Consider the following 19,809-nt stretch of genomic DNA (forward strand, 5'->3'; position numbering starts at 1 on the left):
AAATATGATGTCCCGGCGTTTACCGTAACCCTTTTAATGTTTTTCTCAAAAATTCGCTACAACTGGTAGTATATAAAATTTATAGCAACAATAGACGTTTAAAGCAAACACAGACCCCATGAATTTATTACGGAGAGGGCATGCAATTGTCACAAATCAGCACATCTCTCCGCCTTATCAGAGACACCATTTCTCGGCCGAATTTTCGTCACTCACACGAACCGAGATTTTCCTTGGCAAGACAGAAAAAAAGCAGAGTCCACTTGCAGCCGCGATCTCGAAGTCACGAGGCTCAACTATTTGAGAAGCGCTATCTCCGCTCTCCGCCTCACAGGCCGGACATATTTGTCCTGCCGGTGCGCTAAAGTGCTCGCAAAGTAGGTCACGGAATATTCGTGATCAATGAAGCCCGGCTTCAATGCGAAAGAGCAATTTTTTTTCTCGGCGAAACTTTTCTATTCCCGTGGGAGTTTTTATCGTGAGGAAGACGATTATTTCCGCGATCCCGCGACGGCGCGCGCGCCACTTTAATCCCAAAATACGCCGCATAAATACTCGCGCGCGCTCGCTCACTCGCCCGCTCGCTCACTCGTTCGCGCTCCGCCGGCGTACGCGCGGAAATTTATCCCCCGACTGCATTCTTCGTGCACTCTCATCGATTGCGCTCGTGTTGCGAGAGGCGCGCGTGTCCGCGGACGTCCCGCGCGAGCCGCGCGAGCTTCGACGATGTAACGCCGATGAATAATATATCAGCCCATCCGCTCGCACGCGCTTAGCGCCCAGGTGTCAGCTGCGTAGCTGCGTTGCACGACGGCGGAATATTCGGCTTTTTACGACCGTGGCGACTCACCTGTATGAAGAGCCAAGACGTGATGAGCGCCAGGCTGCTGTACTGTCCGTTGAATCGGTAATGGTACGCGTAAAAGGAGAAGTGATACAAGTAGAAGAATCTGAAACAGAAACGGCGCGTCTTGTTAGTAAATCGCCGTCTGCAGCCGTCGAGCCGGAAAATTCGCGGCGAAGCTGTTTTACTGCAGTTCGAGGTGTATAACTTGGTAATAAAATACGTATAAATAATATTAAAATAGTAAATCTGTCATCGACCATTTGTCAAAACGGCGATAGTAACGCGAATACGCGAATGAGATGATAATTGCAGATACGTGTCTGGAAATATTGTCTTTCTCATTGCAGTGTGCAACGAGAACTGTAAGAACGTCACATTCGCTGCTTCTTATCAGACTGTCGGCAGGCGATCTATAAAGCTGCTCGAGACCGCAAAGGGTTTCACCCTTTGAGCATCGAGCGATTGTCGAACGACTCTCGGAAAACAAGTGTTACATGCTCATCATCGAAAAGAATAACAGTGCGGCTATTAAATTATACTTTTGTCCTTCCTTCCATCCGAAACCATTGGTGAACAGCTCTTCAGGAGACTCAGCTTTAGCACCTTTAAACTGTACTTTCTTTCGGGACAATGCATGTCCACCATCCTTTTGCTTTACCCGAATAAATCGTCTGATCCGAATCTATTAGGTGTTCCGGTTAATTTTGAGGACTTAATATAGATGGCTATAGCTACAATATCTACTAGAGATATTTTGAAAATTGGCACGCCATTTTAAGGCTTGGACATTTCTATACATAATTTGACACATGGCGTGTGTATCCGTGAACATAAGCACATTTTTTGTGCGATTGAAAATGGAGCGTGGTAAAAAGCATTTTCGACATTTACTGTTTTATTGTTTCGATTCGAAGAAAACGGCTCTCTCTCTCTCTCTCTCTCTCTCTCTCTCTCTCTCTCTCTCTCTCTGCTGAAGCCCATCAATTCATCTCAGAAACTTATTCTGATTTTTTTCCATCGGTTAAAATATGCGAGTATTGATATCGGCGATTTCGACGTGGTGATTTCGATTTGAAAGACAAAGAACGTTCAGGTCAACCAAAAAGGTTTGAAGATGCCGAATTGCAGGCATTATTGGGTGAAAACTCAGCTCAAACGCTTCAACAACTAGCTGAAACATTACATGTTGATAAATCAATCGTTTCAGATCGTTTACACGCAATGGGGAAGATTAAAAAAGAAGACAAATAGGTTCCACATGCATTGTCTAAATTGGCTATTCAAAATCGTTACCATTTGCACTCCATTGCTTTCTCGTCACAAAACGAAGCAGTTCTTGTATCAAATTATAACTGGAGATGAAAAATCATCGACTCCAAAATGCGACATCCACGGAAGTAAGGTTTTATTGTGCATTTAGTGGGACATAAAAGACGTCGTATTTGATGAGTTGCTACATCCGAATCAAACAGTCACTGTTGTACGTTATCAAAAACAATTAATCGATTTGAATCATGCTTTAAACCAAAAACGTCCAGTAATAGCTCTAAGAAAACGCAAAGTGATTTTGTCACACGACAATGTTCGACCGTCGTACGTTGCAAGATAGTTAAGGATACATTATCGGCATTCCAATGGGAGATCCTACCACACGCCGCGTATTCATCAGACTGTGCTTCTTCCGATTACCACTTATTTTAATCTATGCAGCACAGCCTTACTGACCAGCACTTCAAATCATATGAAAAAATACAAAAATGGTTCGAAAGAATTGCTTCGAAGAACGGACATCTTTTATCGCGGAATTCATTTGTTGCCCAAAAAGTAGGAAAAAGTTATGTCTAACGATGGAAAATATTTTTAATAAAATATAATTTAATGTCTCTAAAAAATAAACGCGTTTCTTTTGCAAAAAATCCCTCAACACTAACTAGATAATAATATTTTGGTAAAAATGTACTTCGAAGAATTTTCTTGGTTTTTGGATTTCGATGTTATGACTCTTCAAGGAATTGTCTTATTTCTTTAATTTCGATAAATTTTCGTCGAGGCAATGCATATTTATCAATCCTTCTTGTGCTTCATGACCGGATTTTAATGTTAATCCAGCTATGCAGCAAGACACGTACACAGATCTAGTATTTTAACAAAATGTGTATTTCAAGAGATTCGATATTGCAATTTTTCAGAAGATTGTCGCTTTTTCAATTTCGATGCATTTCTTTCTCTCGGAACGACGCGTGTCCGCTGAGCAATTTTTACAGAAATTTCTCCGGCATGTTTCACAGTATCACCCAAAAGCAAAACGGCGCTCGAAAGGTTAAGGAAACATAAATTCGTCCGGGAAATATAAATCTCGAGAGATCCCTCCGGAATCGATCGCCGTGTCATTGTTATCACGAGCGCGTGCGGTCGCGTCGACTTAATAATAAGCAGTGCATTTAAGCGATCAAGAGGCACGGTAATGCGTCGCGCCTAGTTCAAGCGCAACGAAATTGCGCCCGAACGACGCGAGGCATACCGTGCCTATATTACGCAAAACTGTGAGTTGAAACGAGGTGAGATATTCATCTCTCAGCAGTGGCTAAACCGATCGAGGTTTTTTTAGTCCCAATCGATTCGGCCTTAAAAAATAGAAAGAAAAGTGTCCTTGTGTTTTTTGTGTACGTTGTCTCTAAATATAGATATTTTAAAATAAAGTCCAAATCACGGAAAATTTCGATTCAGTAAGAAAGTAAGAAACGCTAGACCGCAGAAGAGAGGAGATTTGTGCATCTCACTTTTCCGACACCAGAGGCGTTACAAATGCGCTGAAGAAGCAGCGAGTGCGAGTGAGCAAGCGATAGAGAGTAAGAGAGAGAAGAATATTGCTAGAATACAGGAGTAGAAATGTGCCAGAAAGAGAAAGAGAGTGAGAGAGAACGAGAGAGAGAGAGAGAAAGAGAGAGAGAGAGAGAGAGAAGCCAAAACTTTTTGCATTAAATATTTGTATTGCATTGTTATAATAACTAATTTATTATAATAAAAAGTAAAATAACCATAAAACTCAGTGTTCTAGTAAATAATGCAGAATTGTTTTTGAAGTACCGGACTGTGTATCATTGGGAGTTTTCGATACATTTATCTTAAGATTGCAAATCGCTCTCATTGGCAGAGTTGATGTTGAGTAGAGTTTTTCAGTTGATGCTATTGTTTTGTTATATCATTTTTTTGTAGAACAGTTTTGTAGAGTTTTATTTATAGTATTCAATAGAAGAATTTATTGTTAGAGGTATAAGTTTTACTTGTACAAACTTATTACTTGTATAACGAAAATAATAAATTATATTGTCCAAAGATACACGCTCAGGTGCGGTACGATGCACACTAAAAGCGTAAAGATTGCCGTTTATATCATTTCTTTTGTAAAATAGTGTTGTAAAGTTTTATTATAGTTATAAATTTTACTTGTGAAATTTTGTTACATATATAAAAAAAATACATACTGAAAAAAAATAATTTGAAATTTCTAAAAATAACACAATGTTGCGCGTGTACTTGGCGCCTCTTTTTATCTTTTTGTTTAAAAAGGTAAGTGTTGTAGAACGTTACGGACTCTCTGAGACACGTCCCGGCAGGACAAGGTCGTGCGACTTTGAAAACAACATGTTCATAAGTACGCAATTGCCGCGACCGTTTCTATTATTGTTTACGCCGCGGCGGCGGACGGATCGGCGGATCGCCGCGCGTAATAATTTCCGAATTTTCACGCTCGATCATAGTGTATGCGCGCGTGTAACGTGTAATATTTGTGCGTGTGTGTGCGTGCGTGTGTGTGTGTGTGTGTGTATGCGTGACGATCCGGAGCATCTTGAGCAATAGCAGTGTTTTATGGTCTTTAAAGGTAAACTTATATTGGTTAACTTGGTTAAGTTAAAGAAGCTAATTTGTAGTCTCGAGTCTTCATACTCTTAATGCGGGGTGCATTTGTCGCTGTAATACTAATGAGGAAACTCGTTTTTTGTTACAGATTTGCTGGAATTTGCAGCCACGCGATAGCTGCGGTTATCGGGACGCAGTTTCGACGGACGACGATGCCGCACCGGAGGATCCGGTTCGGGCCGAGCAGAGTCGGCTTGAAGGTGAGGTTCATCGATCGTTTCTACATTTCTTCTTGATTTATTGCGATCGAAAACCGAACGATTGGAACAAAAGCCGTTGAATTACAATGGCAAAGGGTCAACGTTTGTATTTGCGCGAGCGCTTCCGCGAATTAAACTCAACCTAATCTAACTTTTAACCTAACGGTTTAACTAACGAAGCTATATTTTTTGTTACAGATCCGCAGCAGAACACGGCTGACTCTGTCTACTGTGTATCGGTGAGTCAGAGAAGAAAAGACATTTTTACGGTGATGGGTGTTTGCAATATCTCGAGAAAATCAATGCGATTTAATTATACTTTTTTCACACGTTGCTCGAAATAATCAGGAGATCGTGTCTTTCAATGACCGTATTACACAACACAGAATCTTTAAGATATGATATATATTTCTCTCCTTTATATTTACTCTGAATCATTAGAAGATACAGATATAAATGCTTTAGTTTGTTATTATATTGAAATCAAGATATGGAATTATTTACTGCGATTCAATCAATATAACTCCTGCTTCGAGTAGTGTATAATGTTAAAATTTGACCAGAATTGCACCATCGTACGTGAAATTCACTATTATTTATCTTATTTGGCTTGATAAATTTTATGTCTGTCGAGTTTATCAATTTTCTACATTTTTCCCGCGTGTCAGAAGCGATAATATTTCATTTGAAATTACCGATAAATTCGGTACGTGCGTTTATTTACATTACAACTTAGTCCTTACGAAACAAGACGTGCGTTTCTTTCGAATTACCGTTCGCGAAACAAAACATTTTCGTTTCTTCTTTCTTGTCTAAACGTCGTAATTTTCATTCACGATTGATTCTACGCGAATCGCGTCTCACGTATACATTTTCGGAACGTTGTAATTTATCGTGTTTACTTCTTTTTGGGATAAAAATCTCATCTCTTGAACGCGTATATGCGCTTCTTTATCTCGCCATTTCTTTTTCTTAAATCCCGTCGAAATTAATGAAAGAGAAAAGATAAACAAAGAGAAAGAAAAAGCGATAAAATATTGTGAAAAAAGAAACTTGTCCTGAATGCTGAGGAGACTGGACGTTGGACGGATGCAGAGTCACAGGAATCAACGAAAGTCGGTGAGTGTGCAGATCAAACGCGCAGAAAGCGTCATGTTTTATAATGCATGCTCATATATAAATCGCATTGGTTTTCGCCCAGAGATAATAAAAAATAGTGCGCGTAATATGATTTCATATCTAGTTTAATAAAAATATGAATTGCGAGAAGCACTGTTTGCTTCCTCTCTAATCATTGCGGAAATATTTATTCTGCGAAAAATTATATGCGGAACCTTGAGAGTAATAATCGATAAGATATTTATTTGACGAATGAAAAACCATACTGATTGAACTGAAGCTGACTTTCTTTTGCAACACTTTATACGAATATTAATCTGATATTTTGTGCATAATATTTATGCGCAGTGTCAATTTAAAAAAATTTAACGAATCACTGCTACGGCAGTCTCTTCCTCGATATACACCGACATATTTTTTCTCATGCTCGTGCTTCGGCTTCGAGCTCGTAAAAATACGAGCTCGAATACGATAGCGACCGCGTTCCTCGTCAATGTGGCCTCGGCGATATTTACATCTCGGCAGGCGCGATCCCGTGCTCGTTGTTTACGTCGGGTAATTTTCACCATGTTCATTTCTTTCCGCGAAGGCGCGTTTGATTAACCAGGCTAGATGGTATCCCAATAAAAAGTACATTATACGACCACTAGTTGTAAGAATATCATGGAGCCATTACTACGTACTGCTCGATTATCAAAGTTAGAGCAACATCTTCCGCGATCAAGACAATAAAATGGCGCTAATCGCGCCGCTCGAAATTGAAGTGCTCGAAAGAATGCGCGATGCTTCGAATATACGTAGGCAGTCTGAAAAGTTCTCGGCTTAATGAAAGAAAATTTTTTTTGCCGTGAAATATGTTTTATTGTTCAATATAATCTCCTGAAACTTCAATACATTTATTCCAACGTTTTTCCAATAATTCAATACTATTATTAAAGTGTGATTTCGGATGGTTTGCAAAATATCCATCGACGGCTGCAGTAGCTTCGTCATTTGATGTAAAACGCTTTCCAGCCACGAATTTTTTCAGGTTTGGAAACTGATAATAGTCAGAGGGAGCCAAATCTGGTGAATACGCTGGATGTTCAAGCAATTCGTACTTTAATTCGTTGAATTTCGCCATTGTCAAAACACTTGTGTGAACACGTGCATTGTCTTGATGGAAAATGATTCTTTTCTTCTTTAAAGCAGGTCTTTTCTCACGAATTTTTACATCCAATAGATCCAAAAGGTTACAATAATATTCAGAGTTAATCGTTTTATCTTTCTGAAGATAATCGATCAACAAAGCACCTTTGTAATCCCAAAAAACTATTGCCATAACCTTCCCTGCTGACGGAACCGTCTTTACTTTCTTTGGTGCACGTTCACCAGCCATTGTTTCGACTATTCTTTTCGCTCTGGTGTATAGTGGTGGATCCAAGTTTCATTAACAGTTATGAAACGACGCTTGAAATCCATTTTATTTTGCTTAAAACGATCCAAACACGCTTGAGAAATACGCATTCGAATGCGTTTTTAGTCAATTGTTAGCAAATGCGGCACTCATCTTGCACAAAGCTTTTTCATATGTAATTCTTCATGCAAAATATTTCCAATTCGTTCTTTTGAGATGCCTATGGCCTCAGCTATTTCACGCATTTTCACTCGCCGATCATCTAACACCATGTCATGGACTTGTTGAATGTTTTGTGGTGTTGTAGCAGTTTTTGGACAACCTTCGCGTGGATCATCTTCGAGGCTTGTACGACCAGATTTAAAAAGAGCAGCCCATTTTTTCACAATGGAAAGTGAAGATGATGCATCCTTATACACTTTTGACAATTTCGGATAAATTTCTGTTGGTGTTAAACCATCCAAAACAAAGAATTTAATCACTGCACGATATTCAATTTTTTCCATTTTAAAAAAAGACAATGACACGTCAATATTAAACTGGTGCTACTACTCGAATGACTTGACAGATCGAAATAAAATTTTACATGGGTTTATATCAGGGATGCCACTTTCCAATACAATTATAGTTTGACGGTTTCTAATGCCATCTACGTGTCAGGCCGAGAACTTTTCAGACTGCCCTCGTATTATACGCGTAAAAGGGCAGAATGCAGCGAAACTTCTCCGTGCGTCGGGGTGTGTATACGATAATCTCGAAAATCCGTAACAACATGAAGCCACTTAACAGGTTACATAACGTAACGATATACACGGCACGTTCCCACCCCGTGGCAACAATATGGACGAAGTATCGATCAGATCGTATCAAGTTTCAGCCTATTGAAATATCGAGGGTGACGCGTTGCGCGGCTAACGGCTATGCGTCGTTATTACGACCGAAAAAAATATCGTAGGTAACGCAATATGCGTTATCGAGCTAGAGCGACGCGACTTTTACAAAAAAGTATCGGATACTGCAAACAATTCGCCGACTGACGCGCGAACGCGCGCGCGAATTTCTCTCTCTCTCTCTCTCTCTCTCTCTCTCTCTCTCTCTCTCTCTCTCTCTCTCTCTCTCTCTCTCTCTCTCTCTCTCTCTCTCTCTATCTACCTATCTATCTATCTATCTCTTTCTTTCTCCCTTTCTTTCTCTCTCTCCCTCTCTCTTCTTCTCATTCTCCCTCTCTATGCCTATTACCTGCCCTTTTCCTTTTTCTCTTTTTTGTTAGAGTAAATCGCCGTCTACAGCTTCTTTTTTTTAAAGAACAATCAACAGGATATTGTTCAAAGAATCTGTGCTTAAAGCGCGCGGCGTGATGTCCCAACTTTTTTCCGCAAAAGTTGTTTCTAGTTAGTCGGGCTATTATTGCTGAGCCGTCACCGGCATAATGTGATAAAAAGATTTTTAAGTCCGCGAACTTTCCGATCTCATATCTCTAAAGAGCGTAAAACTTCTCGCTATCTCTCTCTCTCTCTCTCTCTCTCTCTCTCTCTCTCTCTCTCTCTCTCTTTCTCTCTTTCTCTCTCCCTCTCACTCTTTCTTTCTGTCTCATCGCGTCGCAGATTAATCCGCCTCGGTTTTATGATAAATAAAACGCAGAAACACGTTATCTCTTAATCTCTCGCCTAATCGAATTACCCGTTACGCTATTTCGTGTTCTCTTGCCGCGTCTTTCGGGCTCGAAGTCCCGGACATAATTTCCGTGCGTGTTGCCGACGTTGCTTTACAAATCTTCGACCGTGTGCTGGTCAAGTTGCGCTCGCTCGATTATTAAAAGTCACCTTCGATCTACGATGAATAAAAAGAAGAAAAGAGAGTGTTCCGAATTTGTCGCGACCAAGTTCGCGTGATAAAACGAGACACGTGCTCGTTTTCCCGTCGTATTCCGGATAATTGTAAGGAGACGCGCGAGGACGTGCCGTCTATTTTTCATCGCGGTCTGCACGCTGATGAACGGCGTTTGGGTGATGAGGGAGGGGTTGTAATCAAGTGATTTTTACGAGGAGCTGTTACGGGGTCGCCAATATTTACGGATCAGGGCGGGGTTAAAGCAACGCCACTACCCTTAACCGAAGAAAGAAAAGCGATCAGCAGGGGTGTGGTGGAGGATGATAGAAAAGAAGTCGGGGTTTGTATATCCCCTCGACGACTACGACGACTAATTTCCTAGAGTATATGACGGAACTTCGGCGTCTCTCTCAATCAATCGTATACGCGATATGTGTACAACACGCCGGAAATAATTGCTCATCTCTCGCCGTGTGCACCCCTCCGGTTAAGCGATCTCTCATCCCGATGAATTTTTATATCGACCGAGTCAAATTGGACTTCAAAGTGAAAAGACAACTGGGTGCCAATCGGCAATGCAACGCTTCGCTCTTAAAATTTCTATGAAACAATGTAACGCCGATTATGAGCTTGCACTCGACTGCAAAATGCGAATGACGGTACGTGGTAGCCGGGTTACATATTTTAGAATTCACCACACGCGATTTATTCTGTCTGGAAGACGATTAGAAAACGGCTAGACCAGAAAATTGATTCTGCATGTCGCTGAATAATCGGCTATTAACGAGCTCGAAAATTTAATTTGCCCATTCACAAGGTGATAAGTTTGCTAACATCGCCACTGAACTAATAATGTAACGTTCGCCCGAGCAAAAAATTGTAAGGGCCATCCTCATGAAACATAAGGCCCCGATAAGGTTGAAAATAGGATGCCTTAAAAAGGAATGCCTCATGATTGCTACATCAGGCCTCGAGATGGATCTTTTACGGATACTTTAGATCGGATCTAACGGATCTTTTAGATTTTATGAAATAAAGCTTTGAAAATAAGGAAAAGCTGAGAAGGGCCTTAAAAAGATTTCTAGGGATGCCTTAGATTTTACGAAATAACGTTTTAACACGGAAAACTGACGTGGGCCTTAGAAGGATCTTTTAAGGATGCTTTAGATATACAAAATCAAGTTTTGTTATAGAAAATTAATAACATCTGAAGCCTGTAATAAAATTGTCATAATTTAATATTGTTTTAGTAGATACGTTTTATCTGGTTCTCTTAAAGATTTTTTAATTATACCGAATTATACCGAAAAACAAATTTTATTAGTTTTATTAGTTGCCATATTCATTGGTCTCTTCCGAAAATTTTTCTAGTATTGTCTTCGTTTTGAAATGCAACAAACTTAAAATAAAAAAACAGTAATAGGATTTTTATGTATAAAGAATGCTACGTTTTATTGTAAAGTATGCTATATTTTTAAAATAAAAAAATTCTTATTGTATACTAACAAGGTTATAAAGAAATAAAGAAATTACAATCTAAATTTCTTGGAATGAAAAGGAATATTTTTACTCAAGCAATAATAAAGATATTGTCTTATAAGACCTTTATTGCCTTATAAGAATCCGTTAAACCATTTGTCATATCTTGGCCCCTCTCTTTCTATCCCTACAAGAGCTCGATTAATGTTAAAGGGAAAAATAATCAGGCCCTTACCAGAGCCCTATTAATTTTTCTATTCGGGCGCTTCTAGACAGCTAGATAAATAAGTCACCTGACAGTTGGACCAAAGAAACTACACGCAGTGTTCAGATGAAAAATCATAACTGTCACTCGGCAACTCGAAATGCTTATTTTCACTTTTTTCTTATACGAAATTCTTATACGAAACAACGTAATCTGGACACTTGGCTTTCTATTCCACTTCAAACGCTATTGGCGGTTTATAGTAGCTGGTTTGTATACTTTGGAAAAGATGGTGGCGACATTCACTTCATCATATTCGATACGTAATCGTTGGACAGCGGCTAATCAAATCACAAAACTGTGCGAATCCATGAAGCGGCGAATAATCGGCCAGTAAACCGAGCCACTATAACGAGCCAGAAAATTTAATGCAGCCCGCGCTCTGGTTGGATACAGCGGCATTCGCGAATCAGCTCGACTAGTTACACTTCCGCTCGGCAGCGTGCACACTCGGCGAGAGATTGCGGATCCTCCGGTTCTTAAGTTACGGCTACGGCCATTCGCGCGCAAATGAAACACTTGCGAGTGCACTCGGCCGTCCGAAATCTTACGATGCGTAAATTTATGTACGGGGCGAGCGTCGGTTCGTAAACGCTTTTGCATTACGCTTTACGACACTGTCAGTCGTAAAACGCGGCTTAAGCGGGCCGATGCATCCCGTTTTCGTCCGCGACGACACGACCCGCGGGCGAACCCGGGCGAAATGCCGCGCTCGGTCGCGAACGGTCAACGCCGAGACCTCGTCGCGATCGTTTCGCGCCGCGCGGCGCTCGTAATTCGCGCGAAATTATCCGGCACATCGCCGCGATAGAACCCGACACAGAGAGAGAGAAGGAGGGAGAGAGAGAGAGAGAGAGAGAGAGAAAGAGAGAGAGAGAGAGACAGACTTGATTTTGACGTAAATGCACGAGAGAATCGCGATAAAAATAAAAGGCGGCACGAGCGAGAGGGATGAGAAAGAATGCGCCACCGAAATCCCGCGTTACGTATTCCAGGGACATAAGCTCTAAAGTGTCCCACGCTCAGGCAACCGCAACCATCCGACGACGATTCATACGTCTTTCCCGGGAAAGGGGGAGGGCAAAGAGGAGAGCTGGAGAGTCTCCAAACGCATTCTGAATTCATTGAATAGTGTTACCCCACCGCAGAATGGCGGGAGTTACTTTCGGACTTCGAGCGGACTTCGAGAGAGAGAGAGAGAGAGAGAGAGAGAGAGAGAGAAAGGTGGGAGAAGGGTGGGAGAGAGCCCGATGCACACGATATTCTTACCCTTTATCCCGGTCTCTCTCTCTCTCTCTCTCTCTCTCTCTCTTTCTCTCTCTCTCTCTCTCTCATTTTTCATGTCACACTTTGGCAAGTATACACTAGGAAAAAAAATTTAGTATCTCTAACAAAACTGTTTAGTTGAGGCATTTTTTAATAGCAACCAAATATCTCGTTTTATATAACAAAATATTTAGTTGTTTCAACTAAATATATTTTTCTGCTTTGTTCTCTGGACCAAATGATTTTGTTCTTAGACTTCATATATAAAAATTAAACATTTTAGTTATTTTATCCATAAAAATTACATAATAACGGAATATTATTTTACATAAATTAAGATAATGCCCAATGGATACTATTTTGTCTTTCTGTGCATTAAAATTTAGATTTTATATATCAAGAAGAAATCAATAGTATTTTTAACAAAATTCATATAGTTAAAGCTTTTTGCTATAACAAAAATATTACATTATACGAACAAACCGTAATCAAATAAGATATTTGTTTACAGGAACTAGACAGTTTTGTGGGGCATATTTTAACCAAATTATTTTGTTGTTACAACAAAATTTTGGTTCACGCAACAATACATTTTTCCTAGTACATATGTATTAGGAGTGCGATTTAGTCTCTAGAGTTCTTTTTCTCAAAAACTGATTTACTTAAACAAGATAATAAACGAATACCTTGATCAAAATATTTTTCTTCGTTTTCTACAACTTTTTCCGATCTTTCTGGCGAGAGATGGATTTCGCGACGATAAAAAGATTCTTCCTTGGAGTTGATCCAATTTTCAACAAATTTTCGTACTTGTTCGAAGTTATGAAAGTGTGTATCCTCTAGAGCATGTTGCATCGACCGGAACAAGTGATAATTGGATGGAGCAATGTCTGGAGAATATGCGGAATGCGGTAAGACCCATTCCAGCTCTAATAGCGTTTGCTTCACTGATAAGGTAACATAAAGTCGAGCATTGTCGTGAAGAAGGATCACTTTGCGTCATTTACTCGCAATTAGTGATCGTTTTCGGTTCAATGTTTGTTTCAATTTGTATAATTGTTGTCAATAATGATGAGCGGTGACAATTTCATTCGGATTTAACAGTTCACAGTACGCAACATCTTCTTGATACCACCAAATATCTTTGCAGCAATACCTTTGAATCGTGAATATTGCGCCTCATAGTGGATGTTGCTGATTTTTCTTTTGAGATCATCAAAATAAATCCATTTCTCAACCCCAGTAATAATTCGTACGAAAAATTCGGCATTTTTGTCTGGCGATCAACGAAATGCAAATGTTCAACCGGTTCGCAATGGTATTTTCCAATATTTCATGTAAAACCCATTTTTCCTTCTTTGAAATGGATTGTGCTGGATTTTCGTTCAATAATGTTTGTGAATCTGCATTTTCAAGGTTTTTCGGTTGTCCCGAGCGATCTTCATCGTTAACATTGGAATCACCACTTTTGAATCGTCTAAAGCAATATTCACCTGTTTTAATTAAGGATGCAACATCACCATAAGTTTCTATCAAAATTCTACCTTCAGCCGCCATTTTCTTCTGATTAAAAAATAAAAGTAACGCATGTCGAAAATGTTCTTTAGGAAGCTCCATTTTTAAGACGGTATTAACACAATTTTTACTGCGTCTATTGTTAATAAATGACTAAAGGACTAAATTATGGGTTAATATTAAAGAAACAATAGCTGTGATTGAAATGTCTCCGACAAAACTAACATTAGTGCCAAATCTCTTGCAAAACTCTTAAAACTAAATCGCACTCCTAATATAATATTCAGATGGGAGGTTCGATCAATGACGAGAAGATGGCGTCGATGAAAGAAAATCGCGAATGAGAGCGGTGATTATGCGTGACTGTAACTCGATGTGTCATGTCAGTGGCCAGTCGCTGATTTGACAAGGACGTGCCAACGCGCTACGGCTGAAACAGGATCCTCGCAGCCGCGGAAAGTCGGCGGAAGAAAACAGATACCGCGCGGGTGCGAGCTGTGCACTCTCGGACGTGCGATATCAGAGAGAGAGAGAGAAAGAGAGAGAGAGAGAGAGAGAGAGAGAGAGAGAGAGAGAGAGAGAGAGAGAGAGAGAGAGAGAGAGAGAGAGAGAGACGCTCTCTCCCGAGAATAATTCATCAGGCGGGCGAGAGGTAACGTGGCGCTTATCTCCGAAAATCCGCGGCGTCACTGCTTCGAACGGTCGTAAATTCGCGGGACATAACTCCGTGCGTCGCGGAGAGACAGAGAGAGAGAGAGAGAGAGAGAGAGAGAGAGAGAGAGAAAGAGAGAGACAGAAAGACAGAGAGGTTCTCACCAGGGCGTGCTTCATCTTGTATTCTCGCCTTTCGGCGCCGCCGCAGTTCGTAACAATCAGTTTCGGCATATGCGCGACAGATTTAGAGCGCGACGTCGCGATAGATAACGTTCGAGAAGACGAGACGAGCCGAGACGAGAGAGAGGAGAGAGAGATAGAGATAGAGAGAGAAAGAGAGAGAGAGAGAGAGAGAGAGAGAGAGAGAGAGAGAGAGAAAGATCTGAAGCAAATAAAATAGCGCGAGTCGCCCGAAAAGAAGGCACTTTTGCTCGAATGGAAATCAACGGCTGACCGGGACGCATCGTGCGTTGTATCGTTGCTGATTAATGTTCGTAAAATTGACGCGCAACGTTGCGCGATAGCCGCATTAATCGTAAATATCGTAATATGAACAAGTAGATATAATACGAGCGACACTGAATTACCCTCGCGGAAATTGCAGCGATTTTCATACGCCGACGTACGCGCGGCATTTTTACAATTGGCCGCGTTCAGCGAAACGAAGCGCTCAGTGAGCGAACGCTGATTACTGTCTTTGATTGAAGTGCGCTTCTACACGGAGGAGGGAGGATCGGTTGAATTAGCGCGGCACAGTGGCGCAATTAAAACGCGTTTTGGGGTTGAAGGAGAAACAAGGAGGTAATCCGATTCTCATGGAGACCAAATGAAAGAGACCCGAAGAATTGAGCGCGCGGCTCTTACGAGCTAAATTCGCGGTTCCGAGAACTTGAAATTCCGTCGCCTTCTGCCAAACGCGTCCCGCTCCGAGGGAATTTCCAGGAGTCGCCGAGAATCAAATCTCGTCCTGAAAGCTGAACACTTTAGTTGCGTTAATTCAACTATGCTTCAGCTAAAAGAATATTCCGATGAATCACACAAACGCCTCGTCCTCTACATTTCAGGAGTCTTTATACGCAATGGTAAGAATGGAGGATCGATAATACTGCGAGCGCGATAACCCGCGATCGTTATCTCGGACTCGGACGATTTCCGCGCGACTTCTTCTTCACTTTTTGCTACCGAACATCCGATTGTCGTTTATCGCGTATGATCGTCGAGACGCGGAAAGCGCACGCTCTTCCGGGGGAGATTTGCTTATGTTTCTCTCCGCGAAGAGCGACGTCTCTCGAAAATCGCTTACTTTTTCGCATAAGCGAGAGAGCGAGAGAAACGACGCAAGAAAGAAAAGAGAGAGAGAGAGAGAGACACAGAGAGAGGGGGAGGGATCCCGCGGTGATGTTCCGACGTAGGGGAAAAGGGTCGCGCTTTAACGGCGGTGGCACGGGGTGGAAAAAGGAAGACGAAGAGGGTGTAGCCGTCTCCATAACTGTACGGTCCACTCGGCTAACGTAAGTATATTGTCAATCAATCCATGGTATAAAAGCAATCTGAGCTTCGGACGACGGGGTGGCGGGATCCCGCGGGGCGTAGACGGAACCGAGGGATTCAGGAAGGTGAAGCGATGGAAGAGAGGTGAGTGCAAACAGTCCCCCGCGCGTTTCAAAGAGGAGGAGAGAAAGAGAGAGAGAGAGAGAGAGAGAGAGAGAGAGAGAGAGAGAGAGAGAGAGAGAGAGAGAGAGAGAGAGAGAGAGAGAACGACAAGAGGAAGGAAGGAAGAAAGGAAGGAAGAAAGGAGGGAAGTAAGGAAGGAAGGAAGAAAAAGGGAGAGGAGAAAGGCAGGCAAGAAGGAAGGAAGGAAGGAAGAAGTCCTTTCCTCTGGCCACTCGAAGGACCCTATCCAACAAGTAGGATGAAACGAAACTCCCAGGCAGCATCAGTACTTGCTTGTATATATGTGTACAGGATGTTTCAGAAGTTGCAGGCCCCTTGGCTGCGGATACAAAACGCTCTGCGTTCGTGAATTGTCATGGCCAAGTGGCAGACGATGAAGAACGACGAAGAGTTAACGACGACTCAAACGATCATTCGCCGAGAGAGAAAGACAGAGTGGACATTTCGCACCAGGCGATATAATAGAGGAGTTCTGGACGGCCCTGTACAAAATGTACAAGCCGCGTGAGTGCAAGCGAGTTCATGTATACGCGTATGTGTGCGGTCAACCCGGCGTGACCGGATGGATATGGCCGATGGTAGGATATATCCGAAGAAGCTGCTGGAGGGTCCTAGCATTCTCGAGGTGGCGCGGTGTTCTGTTCACAGGAAAGCCCCGAGAGTGCTGAGAAAATATATCGGTCTGACCGCCACGAGAAACGACGACGACGACGACGACGACGACGACGACGACGACGACGACGACGACGACGACGACGACGACGACGACGACGACGACGACGACGATGGCGACGATGACGGCGACGAGGAGGACGAGACCGTTGCTGTCGCGCGATCGGATTGATAGACTGTCCGAGGGATGTTCCGGAAGAGCGCGGCGTGCCAGGTAGACGCAAGAAGAGTGCCTCATGAGACAAAATCGCCGTGCACATTGGCCGCGTCACGATCAGCCGCAAATGGCGGCGACGCGGCGTCCTAACCGTCCAAGAATAACGTCGAAAGGACATCACGCGCGCTGCCTGCGAGGAGAAAACCGCGGCCTCGGCGTTGTAAGCGAGTTTACACCTTATCGATCCTCGAGTACACCGAGAGTAAAACAGCGGTAAATGAACGTAGCCTTTATCTTGGTCAAGACGACGACGGGGGTGGTCGTGCGCCGGTAAATAAGGTTATGCCCCCATTGCGGCCCGATGGGAGACCGCCGGTGCCGCGCCGGCTCCGTCGTGTCCCGGGACGGCAGGACTGGCGGAAAATGAAATAATATCAGCGTAAACACACGGGATCTCGTAGCGGGCGGAGGCCAAAGAGGCCGTACGTAAATAGGTAAGAGAATTTACAACTATAATACACATACACGCGCGCGCACAAGGAGGGAAAGAGGCCGGGCGAGTCGGAAGGCGAGGCGAAGAAGACACGGAAGGGAGGAAACGTCGTGAGACACGAGCATGTGGCGAGCGGCCGGCTTGCGTTCCTCTTCCTTGCGAGGAGCGCAGATTGTCGATCGCAAATCTGGATAATGTATTTACAGGATCCCACGCTCGTGGACCTGCCCGGCCGGAAAGGGATCCGTCAAAGCAGCGCGTCGCTTCCCGCCCGGCCAATTCTTCGCGAACGTTGCCGGTCCCCTTGCCCCTCGCCATCGCCTCGTACGTAAGCGTGTAATACCTAAGTGAACTTTGTACCGTACCGGAAAGCTCGCCGCAACTCTCTCACGGCGGGTCTTAGCGTGTCGGAGCATGAAGAGAACAGGGTAGCTTGGCCGCCATGTCTCTCGCTCCGTTTAGTGTTCTTTGATTGATCGACTGTTCTCTGTGATCCACATCGCGAAGCTCAGCTTTACGAACATCAGCAGGCTCCGTTGCGAGTATAGAGCTTGCTGTCACACATTTGTGTCCGGATATTCTGCTTGTTATAAGACACTCAAAAACAGTAATTTCAGAATAAACAGAATCATATAAATTTTAGAGAATTTTATTCTTATATATGGCCTCAAGAGGATTCTTCTAAGATTAAGAGGAAAATATTATAAACACATTATTCTTAAAGTTAGAGGGATTATATGTTATATATATGATGCAAATCTTATTGATTTTAATATAAATTTCCTCTTATACATAGATTATTTAATCTTTTTTTAAAAGGATTATTATTTATTCTTACTGGTTATACTAGTTAATTTGAAAAAGTTATTATAATGTATAGCGAAAAATAATATACATATATACAGGGTGTTCTAAAAAGATATGTCAAAAATTTAAGAAGATATTCCTCACACCTGAAGGATGAAAAAATGTACTTATATAGTAATAGATGTACTTCTGGCTTCAGTTCTACAATAAGTAGGCACGAATGAAATGAGATCATCATAACAAGTAAATTTCTAATCAGTTTTGTTATGGACTTCATAGCTACAAAGATGTTCATCATAACCAATTGTATGAAACATAGTTAAAAGAAAGAATATATAATTCAACTGCTTGCAATAGATTACAAACTATATTTGACCACATGTGGGTAAATTATCTTCGTTATATATTATAGCAACACACATACCTTTTTCAAAAAGCGTTCCAAATATTCTGACCCATGGGCATATAGTTATTTTTTCGTTCATGTCTAGAGGTAGAGGGTGACTGAACAAAAAAAGCCGACATTCAAATCAACATATTCCTCTTTATATAAGAAGAAAATTAATCGATACAAGAGGAAATCCTCTTGAAATAAGAGGAAAATGGTTAGAATATCTAATAAATTTTAGATGAATGGTTCACTTTAATCGTTTCATCGAAAGAGGAATCGTTTTTCCGCAAAAGGCTTCGCTTAAAATATAAGACTATGGGAAAAATCACCTTACAAATAGAATATCTTTTTTTGGATGAAATTCTTGTTATAGAAGCGCCGTGCTTGAAACTGGACAATTTTGTAAACAGCACCGTCTCGCGCTGGGAGAATGCAAATCTCAGCTCTACTGACAGCGATAGACTTCATTATAAGCACAGAGCTTTACTATATAATCTTTTTCCTCTCATCTCACATTTTCGACTGAAATATGCTACGTTTGTAACTGACGGTTCAATCGTCGGCATAGCGCTGCAATCAAGTGTCGCTGAAAAAACCTGTTAATAGCCAGTGCACGTAGATTCGTGCAAGTCGTCAATTCCGTCGCCACAAGTGCGAAAAGTTGGATTTCGTACAGCGAAACAACGAATTTGCAAGTGTTACAGATTTTGCAGCGCAATTTTATATTTCCACCACCATACAACATAAGAGATACTTTACTGTCTAAATGTTTGAGTGTCGAAATCAATGAGTTACAAGATGGAGATATAAAGTAGGCGTGCTTCGACTAAAAAGCAATGAACACTCGGTGATTATCGCTGAAATGCTTAGAATTCAATCGGAAGCATATTTGCCGATTCACCTTGACAGAGTGAAGTCGCTGAACGCGGCCGATTTTTCACGTCAAACAGAAAAGGACAGATTGATTATATTTCTCCTTCTCTCTTATCCCCCACTTAAGCGAGCCTTCCAATGTAGCAAAGAGATCACAGGTAATTCCCAAGCACGCGATAAAACCGGAAGAAGAAGGAGAAGAAGAAGCAGACATGACCCGCTTCCTTCGTCCGACCTTCGTCGTCAAACG

General features: G+C 41.9%; 1 protein-coding gene across 2 annotated transcripts in view; it reads right to left on the reverse strand.

Moving 5' to 3' along the window:
• The window catches only part of LOC105190030 (membralin), a 140,407-nt gene that overhangs the window by 12,789 nt on the left and 107,809 nt on the right, over nt 1–19,809 (reverse strand). For both annotated transcript variants that reach the window (XM_025301314.1, XM_025301315.1), the window contains exon 11: nt 851–950. In XM_025301314.1, the coding sequence (XP_025157099.1) occupies nt 851–950 (100 nt within the window). The remainder of the gene's footprint in view (nt 1–850; nt 951–19,809) is intronic.

This window comes from Harpegnathos saltator, unplaced genomic scaffold (assembly GCF_003227715.2).
Source record: "Harpegnathos saltator strain DR-91 unplaced genomic scaffold, Hsal_v8.6 scaffold41, whole genome shotgun sequence".
NCBI classification, from domain to species: domain Eukaryota; kingdom Metazoa; phylum Arthropoda; class Insecta; order Hymenoptera; family Formicidae; genus Harpegnathos; species Harpegnathos saltator.